Raw genomic sequence first — 26,923 nt, forward strand, 5'->3', positions numbered from 1 at the left:
TTGATTTTGTATCCTGCAACTTTGCTGAATTCATGTATCAGTTCTAGCAGACTTGTGGTGGAGTCTATCGGATTTTCCATGTATAATATCATGTCATCTGCAAAAAGCGAAAGTTTGACTTCATCTTTGCCAATTTGGATGCCTTTGATTTCCTTTTGTTGTCTGATTGCTGATGCTAGAACTTCCAACACTATGTTAAACAACAGCAGTGAGAGTGGGCATCCCTGTCGTGTTCCTGATCTCAGGGGAAAAGCTCTCAGTTTTTCCCCATTGAGGATGATGTTAGCTGTGGGCTTTTCATAAATGGCTTTTATGATCTTTAAGTATGTTCCTTCTATCCCGACTTTCTCAAGGGTTTTTATTAAGAAAGGGTGCTGGATTTTGTCAAAGGCCTTTTCTGCATCGATTGACAGGATCATATGGTTCTTCTCTTTTCTTTTATTAATGTGATGTATCACGTTGATTGATTTGCGAATATTGAACCAGCCCTGCATCCGCAGCCGCAGCAACTTCTTACTCAACACATCTCCAGAGGCAAGGGAAACAAAAGCAAAAGTGAACCCCTGGGACCTCATCAAAATAAAATCTTCTGCACAGCAAAGGAAACAATCAGCAAAACTAAAAGGCAACCGGCAGAATGGGAGAAGATATTTGCAAACGACATATCAGATAAAGAGTTAGTATCCAAAATCTATAAAGAACTTATCAAACTCAACACCCAAAAAACAAATAATCGAATGAAGAAATGGGCAGAAGACATGAATAGACACTTCTCCAAAGAAGACATACAGATGGCCAACTGACATGTGAAAAAATGCTCAATATCACCCATCAGGGAAATACAAATAAAAACCACAATGAGATATCACCTCACACCTGTCAGAATGCTAACATTAACAACTAGGCAACAACAGATGTTGGCAAGGATGCAGAGAAAAGAGGGTCTCTTTTGCATTGTTGGTGGGAATGCAAGCTGGTGTAGCCACTCTGGAAAACAGTATGGCGGTTCCTCAAAAAACTAAAAATAGGGGCGCCTGGGTGGCGCAGTCGGTTAAGCGTCCGACTTCAGCCAGGTCACGATCTCACGGTCCGGGAGTTCGAGCCCCGCATCGGGCTCTGGGCTGATGGCTCAGAGCCTGGAGCCTGTTTCCGATTCTGTGTCTCCCTCTCTCTCTGCCCCTCCCCCGTTCATGCTCTGTCTCTCTCTGTCCCAAAAATAAAAATAAACGTTGAAAAAAAAATTAAAAAAAAAAACAAACTAAAAATAGAACTACCCTACGACCCAGCAATTATACTACAAGGCATTTATCCAAGGGATACAGGTGTGCTGTTTCTAAGGGACACATGCACCCCCATGTTTATAGCAGCACTATCAACAATAGCCAAAGTATGGAAAGAACCCAAATGTCCATCGATGGATGAATGGATAGAGATGTGGTATATACATATATATATATATGGAGTATTACTTGGCGATTAAAAAGAATGAAATCTTGCCATTTGCAACTACGTGGATGGAACTGGAGGGTATTATGCTAAGTAAAATTAGCCAGAGAAAGACAAGTAGCATATGACTTCACTTATACGAGGACTTTAAGAGACAAGACAGATGAACATAAGGGAAGGGAAACAAAAATAACAGAAAAACAGGGAGGGGGACAAAATATAAGAGACTCTTAAATACGGAGAACAAACAGAGGGTTACTGCAGGGGTTGTGGGAGGGGGGATGGGCTAAATGGGTAAGGAGCATTAAGGAATCTACTCCTGAAATCATTGTTCCACTATCTGCTAACTAATTTGGATATAAATTAAAAACAATAAAATAAAAAAAATAAAGTACTTCCAGATGGAAAAAAAATAGTGTGCCCTTAATGTGCCAGCAATCATACTGCATCTTTTTTTTGGTTCACTTTTTAGTACACCTTCTGAGGTCACTATTTCATACTTCTCTCTCCTTGAATATCAACATTTCCTCTCCCATTTTTACTTTCAGCTTATTAAATGAGAAAAATGAGCTAATCAGGTAACTTTCAAATATTGCCACGGTCACAACTATGCACCTGTCTATATCTATGTCTACATTCCCTATTTTTCTCTTCCTACTCTGGACAAATTATCTATGATTCCAGCTTAGGTCAATTTCTCTACTCCTGCGCTAAATTCCATTTCTTCCTGCCTATTCAAGGACATTGCTCTAGTAATTCTCTCATGCATCGTAAACTTTTCTCAGTCTATTGGATTATTCCTTTCAGCATGTAAACATGCTATTCTTTTCTTATCTTAAAAAATTTCTCTTGATTCCATCTACCTCTCCAGTTACCATTCATTCATCTTTCCTTTAATTATAGCAACTCCTTTGAAAGAACAATTTGTACTTATTGTTTCTCTTTTTTTAATAAAGTAATTAATTAATTAATGTATTCATCTATTTGAGAGAGAGAGACACAGAGCACGTGTGAGTAGGAGAGAGGGGCAGAAGGAGAGAGAATCGTAAGCAGCCTCCACACTCTGTGCAGAGCCTGATGCAGGGCTTGATCCCACAACCCTGGGACCATGTCCCAAGCTGAGATCAAGAGTGGGAAGCTCAACTGACTGACCCACCCAGGCACCCCTATACTTTTTGTTTCTAATATCCCTCCGTTTATACTCTCTTGAACCTGATCCAGTCAGGTTTTAGCCCTTATCATTCCACCAAAAGAACGCTTACCGAGGTCCAGTCACTTCCACAATATTAATGCCAATGTTCTCATCTTACTTTCCAGCAGAATTTACACTGCTCCTTCTTTGTTCTTTGACTTTTTTTTTTTTTTTTTTTTTTTTTAACTTGGATTGCAGGACACTTTCCTTATCTGGTTTTCCTTCTACTTTTTCTGCAGTGTTCATCCTTGGGCTCTTCCTATTTCTGTCTATACTCATAGCCTAGGTGAACTCATCCAATGCATGATTTATAAACCATCTATATGATAATGACTCCCAAATATATATCTCTAACTGTACCTATATCCTCTGAACCCTAGACCTATATACCCATCTCCTTACTTGACATCTCAGACTCAAAATTAGCATGTCCAAAATTGAGCTTCTGACAATGTCGTCCTCACCCTGTCCAACAAACCTACTTCTCTTGCAGTCTCCCTCCCTTTTTGTCAAAGATAATGTGATTCTTTCAGTTGCTCAGGTGAAAAAACTTCAAAATATATCCCAAATCCAACCATTTTGTTATCTTCCTTGTTGCCACCATCCTGGTACAAATAACTATCCTATCTCTCTTGGATTGTTGCAGTAGCCTTCTAACTCATCTTCTTGCTTAACATCAGTCCCTTGAAGTCCATTCGCCACATGGCAACCAGAGTGATCCCTTAAAACACAAATTAGATCATGTCACTGCTCTGCTTAAAACCCTCCATTTATTTACCATCTCATTCAGAGTAAAAGCCTAAGTCCTCACTATGACCTAAAAAGTCCTACGTGCATCCAGTTAGGTCTCTGACTTTATGTTCAATATTCTCTCCCTTATATACTTTACTCTAGTCACAATGGCATCCTTGATATTGGCAGGCTTATTTCCTTGTCAGAGCCTTTGTCCTTGCTATCCTCTTTACCTGAAATGCTTTTCCCAATAAATAAACATGTTTAGCATCCTTTCTTCGAAGGTCTTTACTTAAAATCACCTTCTTAGTGTGAGCTTCCCTGGCTCCTCTATCTAAAATGTCAAATACTCCTCCTCTTAAATATTTCATATCCCCTTGCTTTATTTTTCTCCATAGGACTTATACAACTTAATGCATCTTTTACTTATGTATCTTATGAATTAGCTGTCTCCCCACTCCATAGAATTTAAGTTCCATGGGGGTCAAAATTTGGGTTTCTTCAGGGGCACCTGGATGGCTCAGTTGGCTAAGCATCTGACTTTGACTCAGATCATGATCTCACAGTTCATGAGTTCAAGCCCCGTATTGGGCTCTGTGCTGACAGCTCAGAGCCTGGAGCCTGCTTCAGATTCTGTGTCTCCCTCTCTCTGTGTTCCTCCTCTGCTTGTGCTCTGTCTCTCTCTCTCTCTCTCTCTAAAAAATAAATAAAGATTTAAAAAAAAAAATAAAAATGGCACCAGCATTCTTCTCGAAGCTAGAACAAGCAACCCTAAAATTTGTAGGGAACCACAAGAGACCTCGAATAGCCAAAGTAATATTGAAGAAGACCAAAGTGGGAGGCATCACAATCCCAGACTTTAGCCTCTACTACAAAGCTGTAATCATCAAGACAGCATGGTATTGGCACAAAAAAAGACACATAGACCAATGGAATAGAATAGAGACTCCAGAATTGGACCCATAAAAGTATGGCCAAGTAATCTTTGACAAAGCAGAAAAGAATATCCAATGGAAAAAAGACGGTCTCTTTAACAAATGGTGCTGGGAGAACTGGGCAGCAACATGCAGAAGAATGAAACTAGACCACTTTCTTACACCATTCACAAAAATAAACTCAAAATGGATAAAGGACCTGAATGTGAGACAGAAAACCATCAAAACCCTAGAGGAGAAAGCAGGAGAAAACCTCTCTGACCTCAGCCGCAGCAATTTTTTACTTGACACATCTCCAAAGGCAAGGGAATTAAAAGCAAAAATGAACTATTGGGACCTCATGAAGATAAAAAGCTTCTGCACAGCAAAGGAAACAACCAACAAAACTAAAAGGCAACCAATGGAATGGGAAAAGATATTTGCAAATGACATATCAGACGAAGGGCTAGTATCCAAAATCTATAAAGAACTCACCAAACTCCACACCCGAAAAACAAATAACCCAGTGAAGAAATGGGCAGAAAACATGAATAGACACTTCTCTAACGAAGACATCCAGATGGCCAACAGGCACATGAAAAGATGCTCAATGTCACTCCTCTTCAGGGAAATACAAATCAAAACCACACTCAGATACCACCTCACGCCAGTCAGAGTGGCTAAAATGAACAAATCAGGAGACTATAGATGCTGGCGAGGATGTGGAGAAATGGGAACCCTCTTGTACTGTTGGTGGGAATGCAAACTGGTGCAGCCACTCTGGAAAACAGTGTGGAGGTTCCTCAAAAAGTTAAAAATAGATCTACCCTATGACCCAGCAATAACACTGCTAGGAATTTACCCAAGGGCTACAGGAGTACTGATGCATAGGGGCACTTGTACCCCAATGTTTATAGCAGCACTTTCAACAATAGCCAAATTATGGGAAGAGCCTATGAATGGATAAATTGTGGTTTATATACACAATGGAGTACTACTTGGCAATGAGAAAGAATGAAATATGGCCTTTTGTAGCAATGTGGATGGAACTGGAGAGTGTTATGCTAAGTGAAATAAGTCATACAGAGAAAGATACCATATGTTTTCACTCTTACGTGGATCCTGTGAAACTTAACAGAAGATCATGGGGGAGGGGGAAGGGAAGGAAAAAAAAAGTTAGACAGGGAGAGAGCCAAAGCATAAGAGACTCTTAAAAACTGAGACTAAACTGAGGGTTGATGGGGGGTGGGAGGGAGGGGAAAGTGGATGATGGGCATTGAGGAGGGCACCTTTTGGGATGAGCACTCGGTGTTGTATGGAAAACAATTTGACAATAAATTTCATATAAAAAATTAAAAAAAAAATTTTTTTTAATTTGGGTCTGTTTTGTTCCCTGCTATATCCCTAATGCCTACAATAGTACTCAACACACAGTAGCTGCTGAATAAATATTTGTTGAATAAATCATTATATCTAACTCAAAACATTCAATCTTCATACTCAGATGTTTACCAGCCTACTGGGTGGCTCTAGCTAAATATCTATAAGACATCTCAAACTGAATAGATGCATAATGAAATATCACACTTACTCATAAATCGGTTCTTCCTCTTTTATTCCCCATAGGACCCCAATAGAAAGGAATTGGTGAATGATGTTATATCTATCAATTAGGTAGTCACTGGGATCTTATGAGAGCATTATCAATGACCCCCCAAATCTCCACATTCTAAGTTTTATGGGAAGGAACCATGTTTATCATGTCCACAATTTCAGGTCCAGCTATTAGCACTCTGCCTGATAGGCAATCAGAAAATACAGACCACTTTTTGAAAGAAATTAAAAGAAGTACCTGTAGCCAATTATGTTAGAAATTTATGGTATGGGGCACCTGGGTGGCTCAGTTGGTTTAAGGATCCAACTTCACCTCAGGTCATGGTCTGATGGTTTGTGAGGTCAAGCCCCACATCTGGCATTCTGCTATCAGCATGGATCCTGCATTGGATCCTCTGTCCCCCTCTCTCGCTCTACGCATCCCCTGCTTGCACGCACATGCGTACTTTCTCTCTCTCTCTGAAAAATAAACACTTAAAAAAATCTGTGGTATGTCTCTAACTACATTAGAAAATAGATATTTCAATAGAGGCAAATTAGAGAAGATAACCACTTTGAGATTTCGGGAAGAGGTAACCACTTTGAAAGCCACTACACCTGAAAATAGAGTCATAATACAAGTGGTCATGTACAGCTGCACATTCTGGAGTTTCCTGAAGCAGGGACCTAGTTTGTTTTGACTCCTGTAACTTCATTATGTAGGGCAATAACTGAAAAATGTAAGGCATTCAATTGGTATCTGTAGAAAGAACTCCTGATGATCACTTCCATGTAAACAGAGGCAAATGACATTAAAAACATACTACATATACACAAATCTATGAAATAACCACAAAAAGAAAAGTAGGTGTGGCTTGTGAAAAAGTTTCTGTTTTAGCCCCTTCTTAGTTTAATGGGATGATGGTAATTTTTTTTAATATAATTTATTGTCAAGTTGGCTAACATATAATGTATACAGTGTGCTCTTGGTTTTGGGGGTAGATTCCCATGATTCATCGCTTACATACAACCATACAACACCCAGTGCTCATCTCAAGTGCCCTCATCAATAGCCATCACCCATTTTCCCCTTTCCCGCCCTCCTCCCCCACCCCATCAACCCTGTTTGTTCTCTGTATTTAAGAGTCTTATGGTTTGCCTCCCTCCCTTTCTGTAACTTTTTTCTCTTTCTCTTCTCCCATGGTCTTCTGTTAACTTTCTCAAGTTCCACATGAGTAAAAACATATGATATGTATCTTTCTCTGACTTATTTCACTTAGCATAATACCCTCCAGTTCTATCCACGTTGCTGCAAATGACAGGATTTCATTCTTGAAACGATGGTAATTCCAACCTAAACCAAATAAATTTCTTCCATTCATTCCAGTTATTTATAGAACACTTGCTATACATAAGGCCCTGTGCTAAACACTGGCAAAGATACAATATGAATGAGATATAGACACTAAGGAACTTATAGTCTAATAAAAGAAATAAAACATGTATATGATTATAATCAAGTACAAAATTGTATTTGCCTCAAAAGAAGTACACAGAAGACGAAATGAGAGTTTATTAAGATGACTTTGGCTGAGAGGTTTGAACAGAGAAATTATGAGTGACATCTGAGTTAGGTCTTGAATTGTTAAGTGGGATTCCAAAGACATATTTGGGGTGTGCATATAAATGTGTGTTTGTGTTTGGTGCGGGTGGAGGTGAAGGGGGACAAAGGCATTGGAGCAAGATGAAAAATGCACCCTGAGGAAAAATCTTTGTGAACAATGAAGGTAGAAAAGCATGTGGTATATACAGGGAATCTTAAATGATTCAATTAAATACATGAAGGAAAACAAAGTTAACCTTTATAAAAGTAAAACAGCCAGGCTAAGTCTGGAATTTTTTACACAAGCAAGAGAGTGTCTTCGAAGGTTTTTAAGCATAAGAGTAAAGTGACTTAAACTATGCTTCAGAAAAATTTAGCTCTATGCAGCACATACTAGAAGTAAGATCATTAGTTAAGATGCTATGGGAATAGTCCAAGTGAGAAGCAATCAAGGTTTAACACAGGTGGCAGATGTAGAAATAAAACAAATACAACATATACCATGTATTAAGCATGTCTTTTTATCTTTGCATTTTGATGCTTTGACATCTAAGAACTTGTTCATCCTGGAGGGAATGCCCCTCCCAAGGCTAATGGATGCCTATACACAGTAAGGGCTCACTTATAAGCACGCTTATACAAACCAACCAATCCAGAGCCTAAACCCTTAACAACCTTTATCAGGTTGTCACGGAGATCTCATTCTCTGGGCCACTATCCACCTGCCCTAATCACCCTTGGGACAGGAATTAGACAATTAGAGATAGTCCCTATAACCAGAGCCTTCTGAAATTATTTAAATGAGCTCATTGTAAACCTGCTTATTCTGCTTTGTCTGTTCTTCCCACAGAAACCACAATAAAGGTTCGTGCCCACATTTCTTCTTGCTTGTTCTACCTCCAGACTGGCTCTTGTGCTTTCCCATGTGGTCCCCTGTGTGGCATGGCATGCCATATATCCTGTTTCTAGGGATCCATGAGTATTTAAAAAAATTTCTCCCCTCATAATAGTTATTTCCCTGTCAAAGTGTCTTACATACCTGATTAAAACATAACTCAGGCACCCTTAAAAGACAGCAGATACAGAACTGATCAGAATTGGTAACAGATAATAACAATACTACTTAAATTTTAAATTTCAAAGAACTTCCATCTATATTCTCCAGTTCAATTCTTATAATAACTTGTAAGATATTTAATAGTCATGTTTTACAAACAAGAAAACTAAAACTCAAAGGTCAATTTAAATTTTTTTTTAATGTTTATTTATTTTTGAGACAGAGAGAGACAGAACATGAACGGGGGAGGGTCAGAGAGAGAGGGAGACACAGAATCTGAAACAGGCTCCAGGCTCTGAGCGGTCAGCACAGAGCCCGACGTGGGGCTCGAACTCATGGACCGTGAGATCATGACCTGAGCCGAAGTTGGACGCTCAACCGACTGAGCCACCCAGGCGCCCCTCAAAGGTCAATTTAAATGCTCAAACTCATCCAATAATTCAGAGGCTATTAATCTGTTTATTTGTAAATTAAGGTTAATAATAGTACCTATTTCATTGAGTTAAGGTGATGATTAAATTAGTCTTCACTTTTTTAATATTTATTTATTATTTTTGAGCCACAGAGAGATAGAGTGTGAGCGGGGGAGGGGCAGAGAGAGAGGGAGACACAGAATCTGAAGCAGGCTCCAGGCTCTGAGCTGTCAGCACAGAGCCCGATGCAGGGCTCAAAATCAGACTGCAAGATCATGACCTAAGCTGAAGTCAGATACTTAACTGACTGAATCACCCAGGTGCCCCTAAATTACTCTTCACTTCTAAAACACAATAAGAAGTTAAATTGTAGACATGTTCATATTAGATATCAGTGATATCTTGATGGAGCCGTCTGGTAGCAGTTAAAAATGCAAGAGTAAAGTGAATTTTAAGGAATAGAAGTGAAAGCTGGAGATTCAGATTTGAGAATCTCTGTATGGAGATGATAAGAAATGAACTGAGTCCCAAAATAAAAACCTAAAGGCATAAAAAGAAGGTAATAGAACCAAGGGGAGAAACTGGAGATAGTAAAAGAAATCAGAAAAGAGGTATTTGAACCAGTAAAGTTCAGGGATAACTTAAATTTATTGAGGAATATCAATACTGTCAGATGCTGCAGAGAGGTAGAAGTTAAGAAAGCCCATTGAATTTGGTGACTTTTGAAACCTTTAGATAACTCATTATTGACCTTTGAATAGTTTCTGTACAGAAATGGAGACAACAGATTGCAAGGGTTGAAAAGTGAACATAGATGTTCTGGTCCAACATGTAAAGACCACAAAAGTCATCAATCTTATTTTTATAACAAGAAAAAAGCTTAGCAAACTGAAAATCAACAGGTTTTTCAGATCCATCATTTAGTTTATAGGCAAACCACTGGCCTGAAAGTTGGACAGGCAGGAGAAAACAGAGAATCACAATTTACTGAGAGTAGAAACTTTGCAACTAGGGCCAGCAAATGGTAGGAAAACTTAAAGGATAACTGACTAATTGCTGGAGACTGAGTGTAGACTAATTTGAAAGGTAAAAATTCCTGAGGGCCCAGCCTCACACGGAGGCCGACCATGAGACTCATCGGGCTCTTGGGATGATCAGAGAAAAACTCCCTGATAATTTCAGCAGGGAGATAGAGCATAACTATTCTAAAATATACTCAGAATGTTCAGTTTTCCTTAACAAAGGCCTGCCCTCAAGGAAAACTATTTTATCAGAGCCTAACCAATGTGGGGGGAAGGAAATACACAACTCCAAGACCCTCTAGACTTCTTGTTCCACCTAAGGAAAAAAAATCTGAGAAACACTTATGAAGGTCACAGTGAAGGGACAAATGCCCACTAAAAGACTAAGACTAATCATGGGATTATAGAACACTTCCTCTCCCCCCAACATCTTATCACCACACCAAGAGGTCACCTGTACAGTAACAGGGGACTGGAATGGGAAGAAATGCAAGGCTCAGACTCTATGAAGGAGTCTCTAGGGAAGCCTAAAAAACAGAGGAGACAAAAACAAGGACACCAGAGGAAATTGAAGCCTTAAAGACCCACCACACAGCCCAATTTCCAGTCAGATAGACACAAAATCTCACATTAAAGTCTTATTTTCCTCAGTTCATATTACCTGATGCAACATGTTCGTTTTCAACAAAAAATTACAAAGCATATCAAAGGGACAAAGAACAGTCTGAAAAAACAAAGCAAGCATTACAGCCAGACTAAGATATGGCAGAGATTTCAGAATTGTCAAGAATAGGAATTTAAAATAATTATGATTAATATGCTAAGGACTCTAGGGGCACCTGGGTAGCTCAGTCGGTTAAGGGTCCAACTCTTGATTTTGGCTCAGGTAATGATCTCACAGTTTGTGGGACTGAGCCCCACAACGAGCTCTATGCTGACAGCGTGGAGCCTACTTGGGATTCTCTCTCTGTCAAAATAAATAAATAAACTTAAAAAAATATGCTGAGGACTCTAATAGAAAAAGTGGATAACATGAAAACTCTAAGAAAGAATCAAAAGGAAATGAATGAACATGTAAGAAAGGAGAATGGAGGAACTAGGCAGAGAAGTGGGATAAAAGCATTGAAGAAAGAGTGGTTGTTTTTACCATGAAAGGAGATTGCTCATATTCCTAAGCTAATAGAAAAGATCTAATATAGGAAAAACTGGAGTGAGAAAATGGAAAATTGGTAAATACATGTTTTATGAGATTCTTTTCAAGTTCAGGATTAAGTCCTAAAAGGAGAAAGATGAGAAATAACATTGGTTACTGGTCAAACCAATGGTTGTAAACTTTAAAGTCTATGAAATTTTGCTTTAATTGGGTAACCTGGCTATCTCAAAAAATGAAGATTATACTACTTCCCATCTCCCACCTGATTCTTTCCTTAATAGGTAATTTCCTACAAATTTGTCATTATGTAAGAAATTCCCAAGAGAATTTTTCTAATCCTCTCAGCTACTATGAGAGTTACAAGACTTTTTTTAAAAAAAATCACATGAATTCAACACAATTTTACTTTCAGATTTCCATACCTACAAGTAAAACAAAAATCAGACAGGATGAGCAGTAACCAATATTAGGTTCAGTCAGCAAATACTTATTGAGTGCCTTCTTCATTGAAGGCAATAGCAGTGAACAAAACAAAAATGCCTGTTCCATGGAGTTCGACAATTTGGGTGAAGACAGAATAATGAAAAAGTGTATCATATACCAAGGAGGGATAAGTTTTATGGATAAGTTTACCCAAGGTTGAGGAACTGGATATATTGGTAATTAGAAATATTATTATTTTATGACGGGTGGATTAAAAAAAATGTTTTAGTTTTGAGAGACAGAACGTGCACATAAGTGGGGGAGGGGCAGGAGAGAGGGAGAAGGGGAGAGAGAGCGAGAGAGAAACCTCTTGTGGCTGGAACCCATGAACCATGAGATCATGACCTGAGCTGAAATCAAAAGTCAGACGCTTAACTGACTGAGCCATCCAGGCGCCCTGAGAAGGATTTTTGTTAAGGTGACACGTGAAGGAAATGTGAGTCATGAGACTAACTGGGGGTGCAATATACCAAAGAACAGCAAATGCATAAGCCTTAAAATGGGAAAATAATGTGCCTTACATTGTTGTGAAACAATGAGCCAAAGGAAAGGGTCCAAGGTGAGATCCTGTGGGTCTGTAATGACATGAGCTTTTTACTCACATAGAAAAACTGGAGGGTTTTGAGAAGAGCCACAGTGATTACTAAGTTTGGGGTATTAGAAGACCATTTAGGTGGTTACTGTGATGTGATAGGGACTTACATTAGGGAGGTAGTCTCGATTTATTTTGCAGGTAGAAATGATAGAATCTGCTGATGAAGTGGGGCATTAATGAAGTCAAGGGAAACTCCAAGGTTGTTTATTGTGTAATTGGAAGAGTGGAAACTCTCATTTACTGAAATGTCAAAGACTGCAAAATATATAAGGGGTTGAGGGGGGATTAGTTTTGCATATAAATTTGGAGATGCCTATTAACTTCTAAGTGCAGACATTTATTTTTTTAAAGTCTGGATTTTGGAAGAGGTGCTGGCTAGAAATATAAACTTGTGAGTCATTAGTATATAGGTGATTTTTAAAGGCATAACGCAATAGTGAAAAAAAAGGTGTTTAAAAACTGACCCCAGCAACACTCCAGTATTTAGATATGAAAAGAAGAAAAGTTACCACCAGCAAAGTAATTTGAAAACAAGTAGCCATAAACCAAAGAGAGAACTAGGGAGGGCTGGTGTCCAAGAAACCAAACGAAGTGATTCAAAACTTGAGAAGTAGGAGGGTTAAGAATGGCCATTGCATTTGGATGCACGCCTATTGCTGACCTTCACGCAAACTATTTTGGTGTTGTGGTGGAATGGAAAAAAGACCCTGAGAACCATATTCTGGAGAGAATGTAAGGATCTCCCCCAAGAACTTTCAACAAGTTCTATTAAAGATTAGCTGAGCTAGTGGAGATTGGAGGAGAGATGCTGAAGGTCTGAGAAGAGAACAAAAGTGGTCCGGAAGTGTGGGAGAATGGATGAATCAGAAAACTTTAGTGCAATTGCTGGGCAGCACTAAAGAACCATTTGAAGTTGTAAGCGAAACAAGTCCACAGAGTTGTGTGCTCTTCTCCAACCTCTCGTTCAAGTGTTGCAGAAATGGCAGAACATTAGCAGGAATGGGTTTTAAAAGCACGATAGCATGAGGACGCAGGAAAAAACTTCGACGACAGAGTATTAGTAAAGTTCAGTCCTCTGGCTCACTGAAGCTGAGGATTGAATGGGGGCAACAAGCTTGACCCGGCAGACCGGAAAAACCACCCCAGGAATGCTAGGAGGAGGAGCGGTTCTAAACAAAGTAGGTCTTTCCCGTAGAGCAAGCACAGCAGTAGGGGGTTCAAAAAGGCTGTACTAGGCCACGGAAAGCGACACGGCGGTATGAGAGCTTCGAGGGATGACTGAACCCAGACGCACTAAGAGACTGGATCTAAAGGGGCTTCCTCCGAGACCCAGGAAGATTAGCGCCGGAACTTACAACCAGAGGTTCTGTTGCTTGCGGCTGTTTGCTGGAGAGATAGGCATGGTTGCGACAGGCTGTGGAGTGGTGGGCCACCCCTTCCCTGGCTGCTTCTGGAGTCCCTGTACCCCAACCCTCGGCGTTAGCGGCTCTGGCTGAGGCTCGGGAATGTTTGCCGGGCGTCATGGAGACGGAGGAACCCTGGCTCAACAAGCGGCCGCGCGGTTGGCTGGCGGCTGGAGACCGAGGAGGAGGGCGGAGGCGGAGGGGAGGGCAGAGGGTTGGTGGAGCAAGAGGAAGCCCCGGACGACGACTAGAAAAAGGAGGCGGGCGGCCCGGGCCCCAGGCCCCTCCCAGGTTCTGAGTCTCCCCGGCTGCAGGCGGATGGATGGGGCTTCTTCAGGCGGTGGCGGCAGCAGTGAAGGTGGCGGCGGCAGCAGCGGCAGCGGCTGTAAGTGCAGCCTCCATAAACCATCTCTCCTCTCCTAGTCCTGATTGGGATGAGGGGCTCCTAAAGTGTCCTCGGTCCCCTTTCTCTCCTTCCCCTCCCCCACCGTAGAGTACCGCCCGGAAGACCCTTAACTTCCGGGGAGGGGCTGAGAGAGAACGCGCCCGGCCCGCTTCCCCTCCCCGAGTGCGTCGCCCCTGTGGGCGCATGCGCAGCTGTCCGCCACAGCGCACCCCCTCCTAGCCCGGTCTTTTGCTTTGGCGGTGGCGGCGGCGCGGATCTTCCCCGGCGGCCGCGGTGCGCTGGGAATCCGCTGCGGTGTGAGTTCGTCTCGCGCAGTTCGCTTCCGCCCCTTTCTCCTGTCGGCTCCCGAATTCGGTCGGGGTGGGGCTAAGCTGACCATCCCCCTGTGGCTCCGCCTCTTTTCCCCTGTAGATCCGGGTTCGGTCCCAGCCCTCCCTTGGGAGGCTTCTGCTCGCACTGCAGTCCCCGTGGTGAGCAGGGTCCTGGGCAAGCCGCCCTTTTTGAAGGGAATGAGGGAGGGCAGGAAGACTGAAGAGGGCATTAATATGAAAGAACGAGGTTCTCCTGCCCGATGGGAAGATCCCTGGGGACAGATGCCTCCCCCTCCTTGAAATGGCCTTGTTTTTACAGCTTTTCTTGGAAAGATCCCTGGCTGGGAGCCCATTTCTGGTCCTCGTTTGCTGTGTGACCTTGGGCGAGTCACTACCCCTCTCTGGGCCCCAGTTATCCTTAAAGCTTCCTCCAAAGCTAAAACTCTTAATTTTGCAGAAAAGCTTGTGCAGTTACAGACTCACCCGTCTACTGGGGCCTCTTAGCCCAGATGACGTGGAGTTGACTGAACGAACCTTCTTCAATCATGGATGGAATGAGGCGACCTATTTATTGGGTCGCTTTTATTTCTTTACAAATGGCATGACCCAAGGCCCATTAATGTTTTCCTAAAATTGTCATGGGATCCTTGTCCTAATTCTTGGCCATCTTTTTAAAAATGAGAGGTTGAGAATTAGAGACATGGTGAGCTTGCGGTATCATCATCTCTGGTCTCATTACTACTGAGGCTCTCTTTCCTTTGATCCAGATGGTGTGGTGGCTCGATTCTCCCAGTGCCTGGCTGAGTTTCGGACGTGGTTAAGAACCAACTGGTTGAGGTTCAATGCAGACAAGACGGATGTGATGCTGGTAGGCAGGGGCACACTTGGATATTAAGGGAGGGAAAATCCAAACTCCCTCAAGTAATATAAATATTACATTACTCTTCCTGTATATTCCACTGTTTGAGAACTGATGATGGGCCAATAATTTCCAGAGTTTGGGTGAGGTAAAAATAACATGTCGACAATATTAGGACTATTAAGAAAAAAATCAGTTTGTGATAATCTGATAAAAGGGGTCGCCCGGTAAAACTCTATGTAAAAATTGTGAAAAAAAACAAGACTGTCCTTTGAAGAACCAAAAGGCTATGTAAGTGTTTTGAGGTGGGGTTAATAATAAAAACCAAACTAACAAAAAGATGATGCTGATTCTTGCATAGCTGTGGGGCTTCCGAATGTAATGCATTACTGCTTTGTAACCTGCATTCTGCCTACTAAAGTAAAGGTAAACTCTCAATTTATCTAAAATGTCATTTTAAGTTTTTTGATATTTAGGTATTTTCAACCAAATTGGTAGCTATCCATAAATTTTTACCTGCACATAATGTGTAGGTTGTCACTTTTAAATAAGAATTTTAGTAAATAGTTTACCAAATAATCTCAAAAGGGACTCATGGACTCTGAAAATTGTTAGGTAGAGAATTTGTTGTTAGCGTTTTGAATGCGCTGCATTCATCTGTTTCATTCAAACAGCCCTAGAGTAAACTGTTATAGATATTTTCTTGGAGCATTTTGAAAGGTACCTGAGTTGCATAACATTTTGTTTATGTAGTATGGATATATAGTACTTACATTTGCATCAGGTATTGGTACTGAATAACAGGTTATATTTCTTAGGTATATGTAAATTGCCAGAGACATTTATTTATTGGTCAGTTTAAGGTACTGGTTGAAGTAAAATTGTGACCTTAAAATGCTTTTGTTAAAGGAGAATACTAACTGAAGGGTTCCCGTGTGTGTGTGTGTGTGTGTGTGTGTGTGTGTGTGTGTGTATTATAACTTCTATAAAAAATGTTTAATAACTTTTTAATGGAGTATTCAGTAAATTGTTTAAAAATAATTTCCCAATATAATAACAGTTTTGAGAAGTTTCAACGTGGTGAAAGTTAATGTTAGTTTGCCTGAAAATAATGAAGCTTGTAGGTGGGGAATGGGAGCTAAAGAGGCATTTATTCAGGCTTTGTATAGAGATTTTTTTTTTGTTTTGGGACATTAGCCACAAACCTCACCTAAAATTGGAATTAACCACACTTTTTAGTTTAACTTTAAACATTTTACTACATGATGTAACAGAGCTATCATTTTGGACATCACATTAACACATAATATAAACTGTAATGATTTTAAACAGCTCATAGGTATTAGTGAATATTCTCATACTTTTAACTCTGTCATGTCTTGTTTTTAGCTCTTCTAGTATCAATAGGCATTGAAGACTTATATTTTGTTATTCCAAGTATAAATATTGATTGCTTGCACTTAAATACAAAGAAGACATCTGTTGAATTAATCCGAAGTGCTGAAAAACTCAGGGAAATGGATGGAAGTAACTAGGAGATAGATTCTGGTTTAATAAAACAATGTTCCAAACAGAGCTTTGTCTGAAAAGAGCAGTGTCTTCATCAGTCATTGGAGGTGTTTTAGCATAGGCAGAAAAGCCTGGTAGTGGGGAGACATAATGAGAGATTCCTACCTGGACAGGGTAGAAATTGACTAAAGACACTAAGATTCTGTGGCTAATGAAAAGTTAATTTTTACATATTTGTTACTGAGGAGGTAAGCAAGAGTTTTTGAGAAAGACTTTGCTTTCCTCAAGGTGGTTCCTAAAATTTTGAAAGATAAGTGTATCACAAGAATAAAATGGGAGTAAAACCATGCTGAATTCAGGAGTAATGTGTTACAAACGACTTATAATGTTGCAGGCATTTCTTTTTATCTTTAGAATATCTGAACCTAAAAAAAATAAAATAAAATCACTGAATTCACATTTTTTTAAAAAGGGAAGGAGAAAAATATAGAGGGAATTTTTCCCCTAAACGATAATGCCACTTATAATTAGTAAAAATGATACACATTATTAATAAACTTAAAAGTCATGTATCAATAAGAGGGGGATATCCATTCAGATATCTCCTAGATGGGATTTTCCTGACAATTTCAGATTTTCCTGACAATTTCAGTAGCTTAAGGGACCATGATCCCCAGCTTTTTAATCACAATTGGGATTTTTTTGTTGAGGTTGAACTGAAGAATCAAAGACTAAATGGACTTAAGCAAGTTATTCCTGTACTTTGCATTTTGACAACACTTTTTAAAAATTTTTCTTTTTGTGAACCAGCTAAATTTCATATATTAACTTTGGTATTTAAATGGAAAACACTCCTTTATCCCCATGGTATTATAAAGCCTGAGTTTCTACCTCTGGGCCCCTGATTTCTGTCTTTACCCACCTCAGGTCTGTGCACATCAGTTGTTCTTTGCCTTCAGCTGTTTCCATCAAGTGTCTCAAAGTGAAAACTATTTAAACACAAACTGACTTTTCAAAAAATGACTTTTATTTTGAGTCCAAAGGACTAAGGTAATTCAGTAGTGTACTTCTGTATACCTGTGCTAAAATATTTATTCCCCCAAGGAATCCTCAAAAACACTTTTGTATAAGTATTCTAAAAAAAATAAAATGAAAATACTGTACAGTAAAAATTGTTTGTAGATTTGGGAACCTTAAAGTTTTCCTTTCTCTTCTTTCCCTTGCTTTTCTTTCAGTAGAAAATGTGCATCAGATGTTTATGTTTAATTGGTTTACAGACTGTCTGTGGACTCTTTTCCTGTCAAATTACCAGGTAATGTCCTTTCGCTTAGCAGCTTCATATACCTATAAATGCACAAGTTATTCATGCACAAATTATTATTGGACATAAGAATTTCAAGTTAATGTTGAATCTTTGGAAAAAGGAAACTGGTTAATAGAGTCTAGACTGTTAAGGGAATACAAATTTAAGCAAACAGCCCATGTTGCACTGTAAGTGAAGTATAAAAGAAAAACTGTGTGTGTGCACATTTATGCAGTATATTATAGTGCTGGCATCACATTTGGAAGGAATGACTTTTTATACTGAACTGGTTGATATGGGCAATCATTTTTTGAAATTGCATTAAAAACGCTTGAACATTTGAGGGAAAACGGGCTTTTTGAAATTAAGACTTAAACTCCTGGTTTAGTAAAATGTGTTAGTGCATGTTTTAATATCACCTTTGTATTAGCCAGTATCTGCGTTAGTAATGGAAGTGAAACATGTTTGTTATTTTGCAGTCATTGACCCTGCAGTCATTAGAATTGGTTTCAAAGCCAATTGGCAGTTCTAGGCCAGTATTTTAAAATAAACTTTCAAACTGTAGGCATTTCAGGCATTGCAAATAAGCAGGTTTTCCCTCTCTGCAGTCAAGTCGGAGATTATTTATATCTATCAAAGAGCAGCTTTTCAGTATTTCGCATTTTGAAATTTTCTCCAGTTGTGCAAAATTCAAACATTGCACAATTATGTTGCTCCTGGCATCTCAGGAAGCGTGTGAGGAAAAGCAGATGAGATGTGAGGATGGCAGACTACCTATCCACAGTCCCTTAATCTCTGACCTCTAAGGTTTGGGGATGTGGGATTTTACATTTCCCGTCGGGAATCAACGGAGAGAGAAATACTTATCAAGAGACAACCGCTTTCAAAGCGCACTACTTTGTGCCTTTGCCGTTGTTGCATCACAGCAACATCCGTTTTCAGCAAATGCTCTTCGAAAAAGGCCTACATGTAGAATGTAACGTATCTTTTCCCCTGCGATGTGAATGCTGGACACGGTTTTCTGGGCACTTTCCCTTGACCTCTCTGGTCCCTTAGAGCCCTCTCCTTCAGCTGGAGTCGCGGATCCGCTAAGGGCAGGGGAGGCGCCCCGCGCGGAGAAGCCCACCTACCCCCACACCCACCTTGACTCCGCCCCCTCCGCGCTCCTCCCGGGGAAGGCTTCCGCGGGGCCGCGCGCGCGCGCCCGCCTCTGCTCCTGCGCGCGCTCAGGCTTTTTCCCTCCAGTCCAGCTCGGCCGGGGCGCCGCGAGGGGGCGGAGTGGGGTGTGGTGGGCGCGCTCGGGCGGCTCCTGCGCGTTCCCGCCGAGGCAGCGGCGGCGGGAGCGGTAGAGACGGCGGCGGCGGCTGGAGTCCCGTTGCCGACTCTCACATCCGGGTTCTGGCCGTGACCCAGCTGCGGCCGCCGCGGAGATGTGACCCGTCAGTACGGCAAATATGGCGGAGGTAAGGGAGCGAGCTCCCCCTCCCCGTCCCGGAGCCGGGCGCCCCGGGCCCTGGCCGGGGAGGAGTGGAGTGGGCCTGGCTAGGAGAGGCCCAGCCCTGCTGGCGCCACTGCCCACCTGTTGTCCGGAACAGGCCGCGCTCTGGGCGGGAGCTTTCCTTGGAACTTAGTTGGGATGGGTCCGGGGGTAGGAGGAAGCGGAGGCGTAGTTGGACTTCGGGGGCAGTTTGAAGGGTCGAGTGCTGCGTGGTAGTGCGTGCGGAGAGGGGCGAAGGCGAGTGGGCGCCCTCCAGGCAGGGGCGCCGGTGGCGCAACTTCGCCGGCCGGTGCTAGGGGCCAAGAGAGAGGAGCTGCTGCTTCCTCTTCTTGCGAAGTTTCTTCCCTCCTTCACCGAGATGCTGTTGCGCCCTTCCGTGTCACCCCCACCCGTTTGCTACTGACATCCAGTCCGTGTTGATGGGGAAAACGTAAGGCAGAATGGCCTTCAACTCTCATTTTTCTCATGGAGCTAAGATGAGCGTGGAGAAATAAACGTAGCCTTTCGCGATCCGGCCCTTTAGGTTGGGGGAATCCCCCTGAATCTACGGAACAGTTCCATTCCTTCCGAAGGTAGAACCTTTTTTTCTCTTTATGTTTCGGAAGAGTTGCTTTCTACCTTTCCCCTTCTTCACTTTCCAGGCATCCCCCCCCCGCCCTTTCCTATCAAGGCTATCTATTATTGTCTTTTTTTCCCCCTTTTATGGGAGGTTTTTTTGTTGGTCCCCCCCCCCTTTTTTTCCAGTAAACGAGTTGACCAAAGCCCCCTTTCCTCGGTGGTAATTGTTTTATATTTTGGGGCCTCAAATCGTGGCAAATAACCACTGTTATGATTCATTGAAACTTAGTGTTAACGCCTCTGGAGATTTGAATTTTTGTTTCTGATTTAAACCTTTAAACATTTGATTTTTTTAATACTTTTTTTCCCCCCTTACCCTCGGAAAAATTCGTTATTCCTTATCCCCTAGAGTTCAGGAAGTGATAGTATTTGGAGTTTTAAGTCTACTTTGAGTGAGAGCCTCACTAAATGATTGATAAGGCATTTCTTCTGTGTGAATTACCGTTTTCATGGGCTCAGACATCCCCAAATTCACGAATAGGTAAAAAAATTTTCTTATCATCCAGTCCCCAATATTTGTCTTCATTAATTGCTGTATGAAGTCAGTGGTGAGTTAGGTGAATACTTTAAATGTGGGATACTGAAATATAGATTATGGAAAAAATATTAATTTGGACGCTTTTTCATATACCTGTTGAGTGGAGGGACCTGAAAGTTAGCTGTTTTGTGGAATTGCTCTTAGGTTGCCCCTTCTGCTTTCCTTACGGAAACTGGCTTTGTACTTTTGTAGTGGAGTATTTGCTGTTAAAGGAAGAGGAGATTCACTGTAGCAGGAGTCTTCACTGCTAGTAATCTTTTAAAAACATTTAATACTTTTGATTTAAAACTAAATTTAGATCTTAGATTTATTTCCATTTCTTTTGTTCTTTGTGGTTAAAGAATTGTATTTCAAGGCACATGAGTTGGAGAAAACCTAGTACTTTGTATTTCATTTAAATGTGACTGGATTCATTCCACTGGGCTGAAGGAATTTTAGTCCTGGTAAGATTTTTAAGTGTTCCTTTTTTCATGTGTAAGTTGGGGAAGGGGTTGTATGTAGCTGGATTTACCTACATTTTGTTAAATAGCCTTCAGTGGATTCCCCTTTTCAGTGAATGCCTCTTAGATAAGCAGCAGTGTACTGTGATAGGTTATGTGGTTTCTTCCTTCACGGTGCTGCTCACAATGACTTAAGCTTTAAGTTTTGTAGTCCTATTTTAAGGCAAGCTATTATTGAAGGAAAATAACTTTGTTTTTGAAAATACAGTGAAATTTAAGTTTAGAAAGCTTCGCCCAGAAATTTTAATTGCCCAGCACACTGAAAACTCAATATGTAAATAGGAGTATATTAATATTCTTGTTTTAGAAATTAAAGATGGTTGTATCATAAGAGAGGAAAAGCAATATTTTGAGTCACTAATCATTTCCTAATATTTTCAAGTTTTAGTTTTCTTAAAAATTGCATTACTTGGAGAATGGATTTCTCATGTTCAGTAAGGAACGCATGGATGGTTCAATTTCAAGAAGAGTAAACCTGAACTTTGTGTTCAGTGAATTTATTTAGTGACCTGAAATCTTTAAAAAAAAAATTCATCTTTTAGTGTTGGATAGTTTTGTTTTTAGTGAATTTAGAAGAATGGGGAAACCTTCATTCATCTGTGTCCTACAAAATACCTAAACAGGTGGAGAGGTGAAAAGTAAAATTAGTTTGTATTGTTCTGATTTCAATATTTTAGTAATTAGGATGATTTTAGAGGTTAGTTATTTTTAAAACATAGATGGAGAAGTGCTTGCTTTTATTTTTATATGGGCACTCAGGAGATTCATTCTTTGTGATGCCAGTATAAAGCATCTGGTAGAATAAATCAAATGTGCTATTGCACTTTTGGTTAAGTAGACCTGAGCATTGAAGCTGACTGGTAAAATAACAGAAAATGCAAAGCAACAATATACATTTATTTGATAAATCTGAGGGGAAAACAGGTTATTGAAGAAGCATGTCTCCAGAGAAAAATGTCAATATTATGCTTCTAGGTTCGTTGTTGTTGTTGTTATTTCCTACATAGGAGAATGACCTTACCTTGTTTTTCCAGAAAAGTGTTTAATTCTTGAATACAAATTGATTTAGATGTGAATAGAATATACTAATTTTTTCATATTTGATCTGATCACCTAGGCAGTCTATAAGTAGGAAGTATGTGTTTAATGGTTCCTCAAATCATGCTAACATTAAAAACATATTTAATGTGCTTAGAAGAAATGGCACATACTCTTTTTCTTAATAGGTTTTTAGTAATATTTTTCATTGCTTTTTATCCCTTAAAATTACTTATCAACCTTCTAAAAGGAGGTTCTCCTAGTTACACTTAAAGGAAGGAAATTACAGGGTAGTTGCAGTTTTACAAAGGCAACGAGAAAGAAAGAATAAGAGGAAGAAATAGTTGATCCTTTGGGTTTTATAAGGAATGTGGTACAGGGACCTTTGGGAATGAACAATTTGTCTGTTATTTCAGGGTTTGTAAACACATATGGGACTTTTCTTTTCCAGGGGGGGAAAAAGCTACAACATAGTGTAAGATCTATCTTTTCACCTAGGTCATATTGCTATCATATAAAGAGAAGAAGATTTTAATGAACCTACTTTTCTATATTAGTTTTAAGTATTTAAACCTTTTCAAAACCGATACATAATCTGCTTATTCACTGTCACATCTTCATTTATTTCTCTTGAAAACACACTCCTTGCTTAGTGGGTTTTAGTGTGTTTGGATTTCATTTTTTAAGGAAATAGGATCATCTTGACCATTCTTCTTGATGGTGTTAATTTCTATTCTAAACAAAACTTGTTTCACTGCAGTAGATTTAGACCTTAAATAATTCTCTATAGTGGTAATGAACTTTTTAGTGTTTATACTTGAGTGTATTTAGGATTTATCCAGAGTAAGACTCTGGATAAATGTATGAGAATCTAATAAAGTTTAATTCAGAAGGAGTGATAAAGTGCTTGATAAGGTAGAAAAGGTTGGTTGGAGGATATATAAAAGTCGATTACTTTTAGAGAATTTTTCTACAGGAGAGTAATCAGTTTTTCAAATCAGAAATAAAACACTGGCATGCCTGGGTGGCTCCGTCAGTTGAGTGTCCAACTTTGGCTCAGGTCATGATCTTCTGCTTTGGTTCGTGAGTTTGAGCCCCACATTGGGCTCACACAAAACCCACTTTGGATCCTCTGTCCCCCTCTCTCTTTGCCCCTCCACTGCTTTCACTCTCTCTCTTAAAAATAAACATTAAAAAAAAAAAAAAGAAAACAAACACTGCCATAAGAAACTGATTAGTAAAAATAGAAAAGTAATCACCTGTATAAAAATTTCTTGCTTGAAGTTAGCTTGAGTCCCTGTATGTTTCAAAAGATTTGCAAATGGTTTCAAAATTCATTGCAGTGATAAAACTGTTCAAGTACCAGTCATCACCTGGGACCCATTCTGTTTGACTTATTCTATGGCTTATAAGAATGACTGTTAAATTATGTTTGTGTAGATAGGAAATTCACAAAGTAGCACCCCCAAAAAAGCTTTTTGCAAATTGAGATTTTTTTTAAAGGTCCTAGATTTAAAAAAAAATTTCAGAAGAGGCTGTTAAACATATCCCATCCCTTTAGCTAAGTATTCCTTGGTAGTGTTAGGTCTTTTGAGCAGTTTATAATAAAAGTAAAGAACTTAGATCTCAAAGGAAATTGAACTAGAAGATATCTAAATCTTACTTTGAGAAAATGAAACTGAGCAGAGTTGATGCAATTTGTCCTAAGTTGTGCAGTTAGGCTGTGGCACAATTAAGAGTGGAACCTAGGCTTCTGAATTCCTAGTGCTTAATAATAGCAATTCATCCTCTGAGTTATTACTACTGTAGTCAATTTGCTGGTTTTACCAACACGACTTTCTTAATCTTTTTTATGCCCCCAAATTCTTCAGGGGAAAGTTAAGTGACTTAGTTTTGTATGGAGGAAGAGAAATGGTGAGCACAGTTCCCCTGCTTTCTCCACCTGGAGGAGGGGCATCTAACTCCTTCCTGGCTTCTATCCCCATCACTTGAGAACCTCTGATTTAGTTAGCAGCGTCTATATTGTTAAGTAGGTGATGATAACAAAGAAATGGTGGTGGAATTAGTTTGAGGGGAGAAATTAGTTCAGACAGTTATGTTTATTTGAAAATATGCTTTTGATTGCCTGGAATATATGAATCTGATTACTTCATTTTTACCTTTTTTTTTAAATGGTTATATTCTAGATTACTGTGTTCTAGAGACACATTTGAAGATATCTGAGGCATTTAATATTTGTTACAAGTATTAGCAATTTGATCAACTAAATCATATATGTGGTGAAGATATAAAAGTCAGCTGTTCATTTTTTAATTTGATTTAGCCTACTCATACTCTGTGTGACTGTCTAGTTATGGTTTCTGTCTCAGATAATTATGTATGCACCTAAAAGAAAACTAGGTTATTTTTCTAAATGATACATTTGTTAAAAAAAAAAAAAAAAAGTGGCTAGCAATAGGTTTTCTTAAAAATCTAAAAGTAGAGGAAGGAAATGAAAATTGCTCATAATTCCATAAGATAATCTCCACTGACTTTCTTAAAAAAAAAAAAAAAAAAAACAGTAATACTAACAAGTGGTTAGAAAATTCCAATAGTATAGAAGGGTATAAAATGAAAAAGACTTTCTCTCCCCAACCCATTCCCTAGAGATAACTATTGTTACAGGGTTTTTTTTGTGTGTACTTTGGAGAAAAAAAAAAATGTCATTTATATTCCAGCCCAAGTTACCCCCTTCTCTACTTTTTTTTTTTAACTCCTAATATATGTATGAATAAATAAATAAATGTTTTTTACATTTTTTTCCTCATTCACCACAAACAGACTTGTCTCTTTTTAATGGATTAATAGTGTTTTGTTGCTTGGAAGAACAGTATTTCATTTCTAACTAGTTAAATGATAGACTTGAAAATTTTTTCCCAACATTTTGCTATGAACCACTTTATGGTAACGACTGTTAAACATGTATCTTGGTATGCTTTCTTAGGCTTATCAGTAGGATAATTTCATATTAGCAAAATGATCACTAGAAGGGTTAAACCAACTTGTATTTTTCTACCAATGATGTATGAGTGCGTCATAAATACATTTTCACTTCTAATGAAAAATTTTCTTTACTATTTGCATTTTCTAGTTTGTGCCTTTTCTAAAAATACAAAAAAAAGTTACAAATGAATACCTGTTTTACAGCTCTAGTTTTAAACAGGTACTAATTTGTGCATCATTAATGGTAGATGTCGCAGGTTTTTCTGGAAGATATTGTTAAAGATACCACTTCCTAAATAGACATAGATAATAGTCTGACATGACAGATGATAACTTGCAGTCACATTTTAAATATACTTTGAACAGATGAAAAACATTCAAAAAAGAAAGAAAGTAAGGGGGAGGAAGGAAAGAGGTAAAGAGAAAAGATTTTTAATATAGTTGTTCCCTTGGAAGGTATAGAAATATTCAGGTTGTAGACTTCAGTTCCACCTTCACCACTTACCATGGATCAAGTCACATTATCTCCCTGGGTTTGCTAATCTATAAAATGATGTTGGCAGAGTGGGTATTATTGCCAGGTATGTAGTTATGAGCAAGTAACTTTATGCATTTGAGAATATGTAGTACTATATAAATGTAAGCTGGTTCTGCTCTTCTAAATACCTGAATAAAAAAATGCTCACATTCTGTACATAAATTTCCTGTATTATGATAGTGAACTTTTACTTTGAAAAATAATTTTTTTGCCTGCAGTTGGGACAAAAGTAATGTATAGTATAAAATTTTCAAATGCCAGTTTTCTAAAAGGTCAGTTTTTAAATTAATTGAGTATAATAAACTTATAAGAAATATCTCACTCTCACCCAGCCCAAATGGAAACAGTGGAATTATATTTTGAACATGGAATACTAAAATGTATGTCTAGAGGCATATCTCCCTACTTCCCCTTCCCTATCCTAACCTAGGTACACATCAGTCAAATTACAGTTCTTGAAACATTCCAGTATTTCTGATGTAAAATGGTCATTAATGCTGTCTTTGAATACTGGGTGTTCTCCTTTCTGCCAGCTAACCGTACAGATAATACCAGTCCTCTGAATATTTGGTATCTTAATTAACGGAAAATATTTGGGACCTTTTTCAGAACTTTAAAGTGATAGATAACTTTACCAATACAACACAACAATCAGTATGGTATTGGCAGTTAGTGCTTTTTGAGGCCTTTTAAAACCTGCAAACGCCATTCACAACTCAGTGTCTTTGTTATTGCCAATACCTAACATCTGTGAAAATGTACCTTTTATTCAGAAGAAGAATGACATTTTTAATCAGAAACCCCTTTTTATCAGAAGACTGTTAAATGGAGTAATTATTAGAGTGTTCAAAAAGAACTAAATGCTCAAAGAGCCATTTCTCTTAAGCTCCTAATTTGAAAGAAATGCTGATTTTCTTGTTTCTGCCCTGCAATATTTTCAGAAGTTTACTAAAAAGGAAAAACAGCACTGTGAGGCTACTTTGTGAGTGGCAAACCTGGGACCAGATAAAGACAGTCATCGTTGCCGTAGCCTTGGACAGAAATTGTGCTTAAACTTGGGAAACAAAGCATAACTGCATGACATAAAAGTAGATTAATATTTTAAAATATTGATTTGCTGTGTAATAATTTGTGTGGTGGTTATATCCGTTTGAGCTTAGAAGTGTGTTACTCTGCCCATAAGATGTTAAGCAAGCTAGAAACCCTTTTTATAGTTA

The 26,923-nt window shown here is 39.3% G+C and overlaps 2 protein-coding genes across 6 annotated transcripts in view; one reads left to right on the forward strand and one right to left on the reverse strand.

Moving 5' to 3' along the window:
• Positions 1 to 13,916, reverse strand: part of DNAI4 (dynein axonemal intermediate chain 4) — an 89,188-nt gene extending 75,272 nt beyond the window's left edge. The window contains 2 exon segments of the mRNA XM_030324780.1: positions 13,559 to 13,666; positions 13,668 to 13,916. Coding sequence (XP_030180640.1) covers positions 13,559 to 13,666; positions 13,668 to 13,726 — 167 coding nt within the window. The 5' untranslated portion in view covers positions 13,727 to 13,916.
• MIER1 (MIER1 transcriptional regulator) overlaps positions 13,894 to 26,923 on the forward strand; it is a 60,428-nt gene continuing 47,398 nt past the window's right edge. The window contains exons 1-3 of one of the 5 annotated variants that reach the window (XM_030324785.1): positions 13,898 to 13,991; positions 15,091 to 15,191; positions 17,930 to 18,003. In XM_030324785.1, coding sequence (XP_030180645.1) covers positions 13,925 to 13,991; positions 15,091 to 15,191; positions 17,930 to 18,003 — 242 coding nt within the window. In that variant the 5' untranslated portion in view covers positions 13,898 to 13,924. Of the gene's footprint in view, positions 13,992 to 14,263; positions 14,309 to 15,090; positions 15,192 to 17,926; positions 18,004 to 19,309; positions 19,458 to 26,923 lie in introns of those variants that run through there. The other 4 variants (XM_030324782.1, XM_030324781.2, XM_030324784.1 and 1 more) reach the window with 4 other exon arrangements.

Source organism: Lynx canadensis, chromosome C1, assembly GCF_007474595.2.
Source record: "Lynx canadensis isolate LIC74 chromosome C1, mLynCan4.pri.v2, whole genome shotgun sequence".
Lineage (NCBI taxonomy): Eukaryota > Metazoa > Chordata > Mammalia > Carnivora > Felidae > Lynx > Lynx canadensis.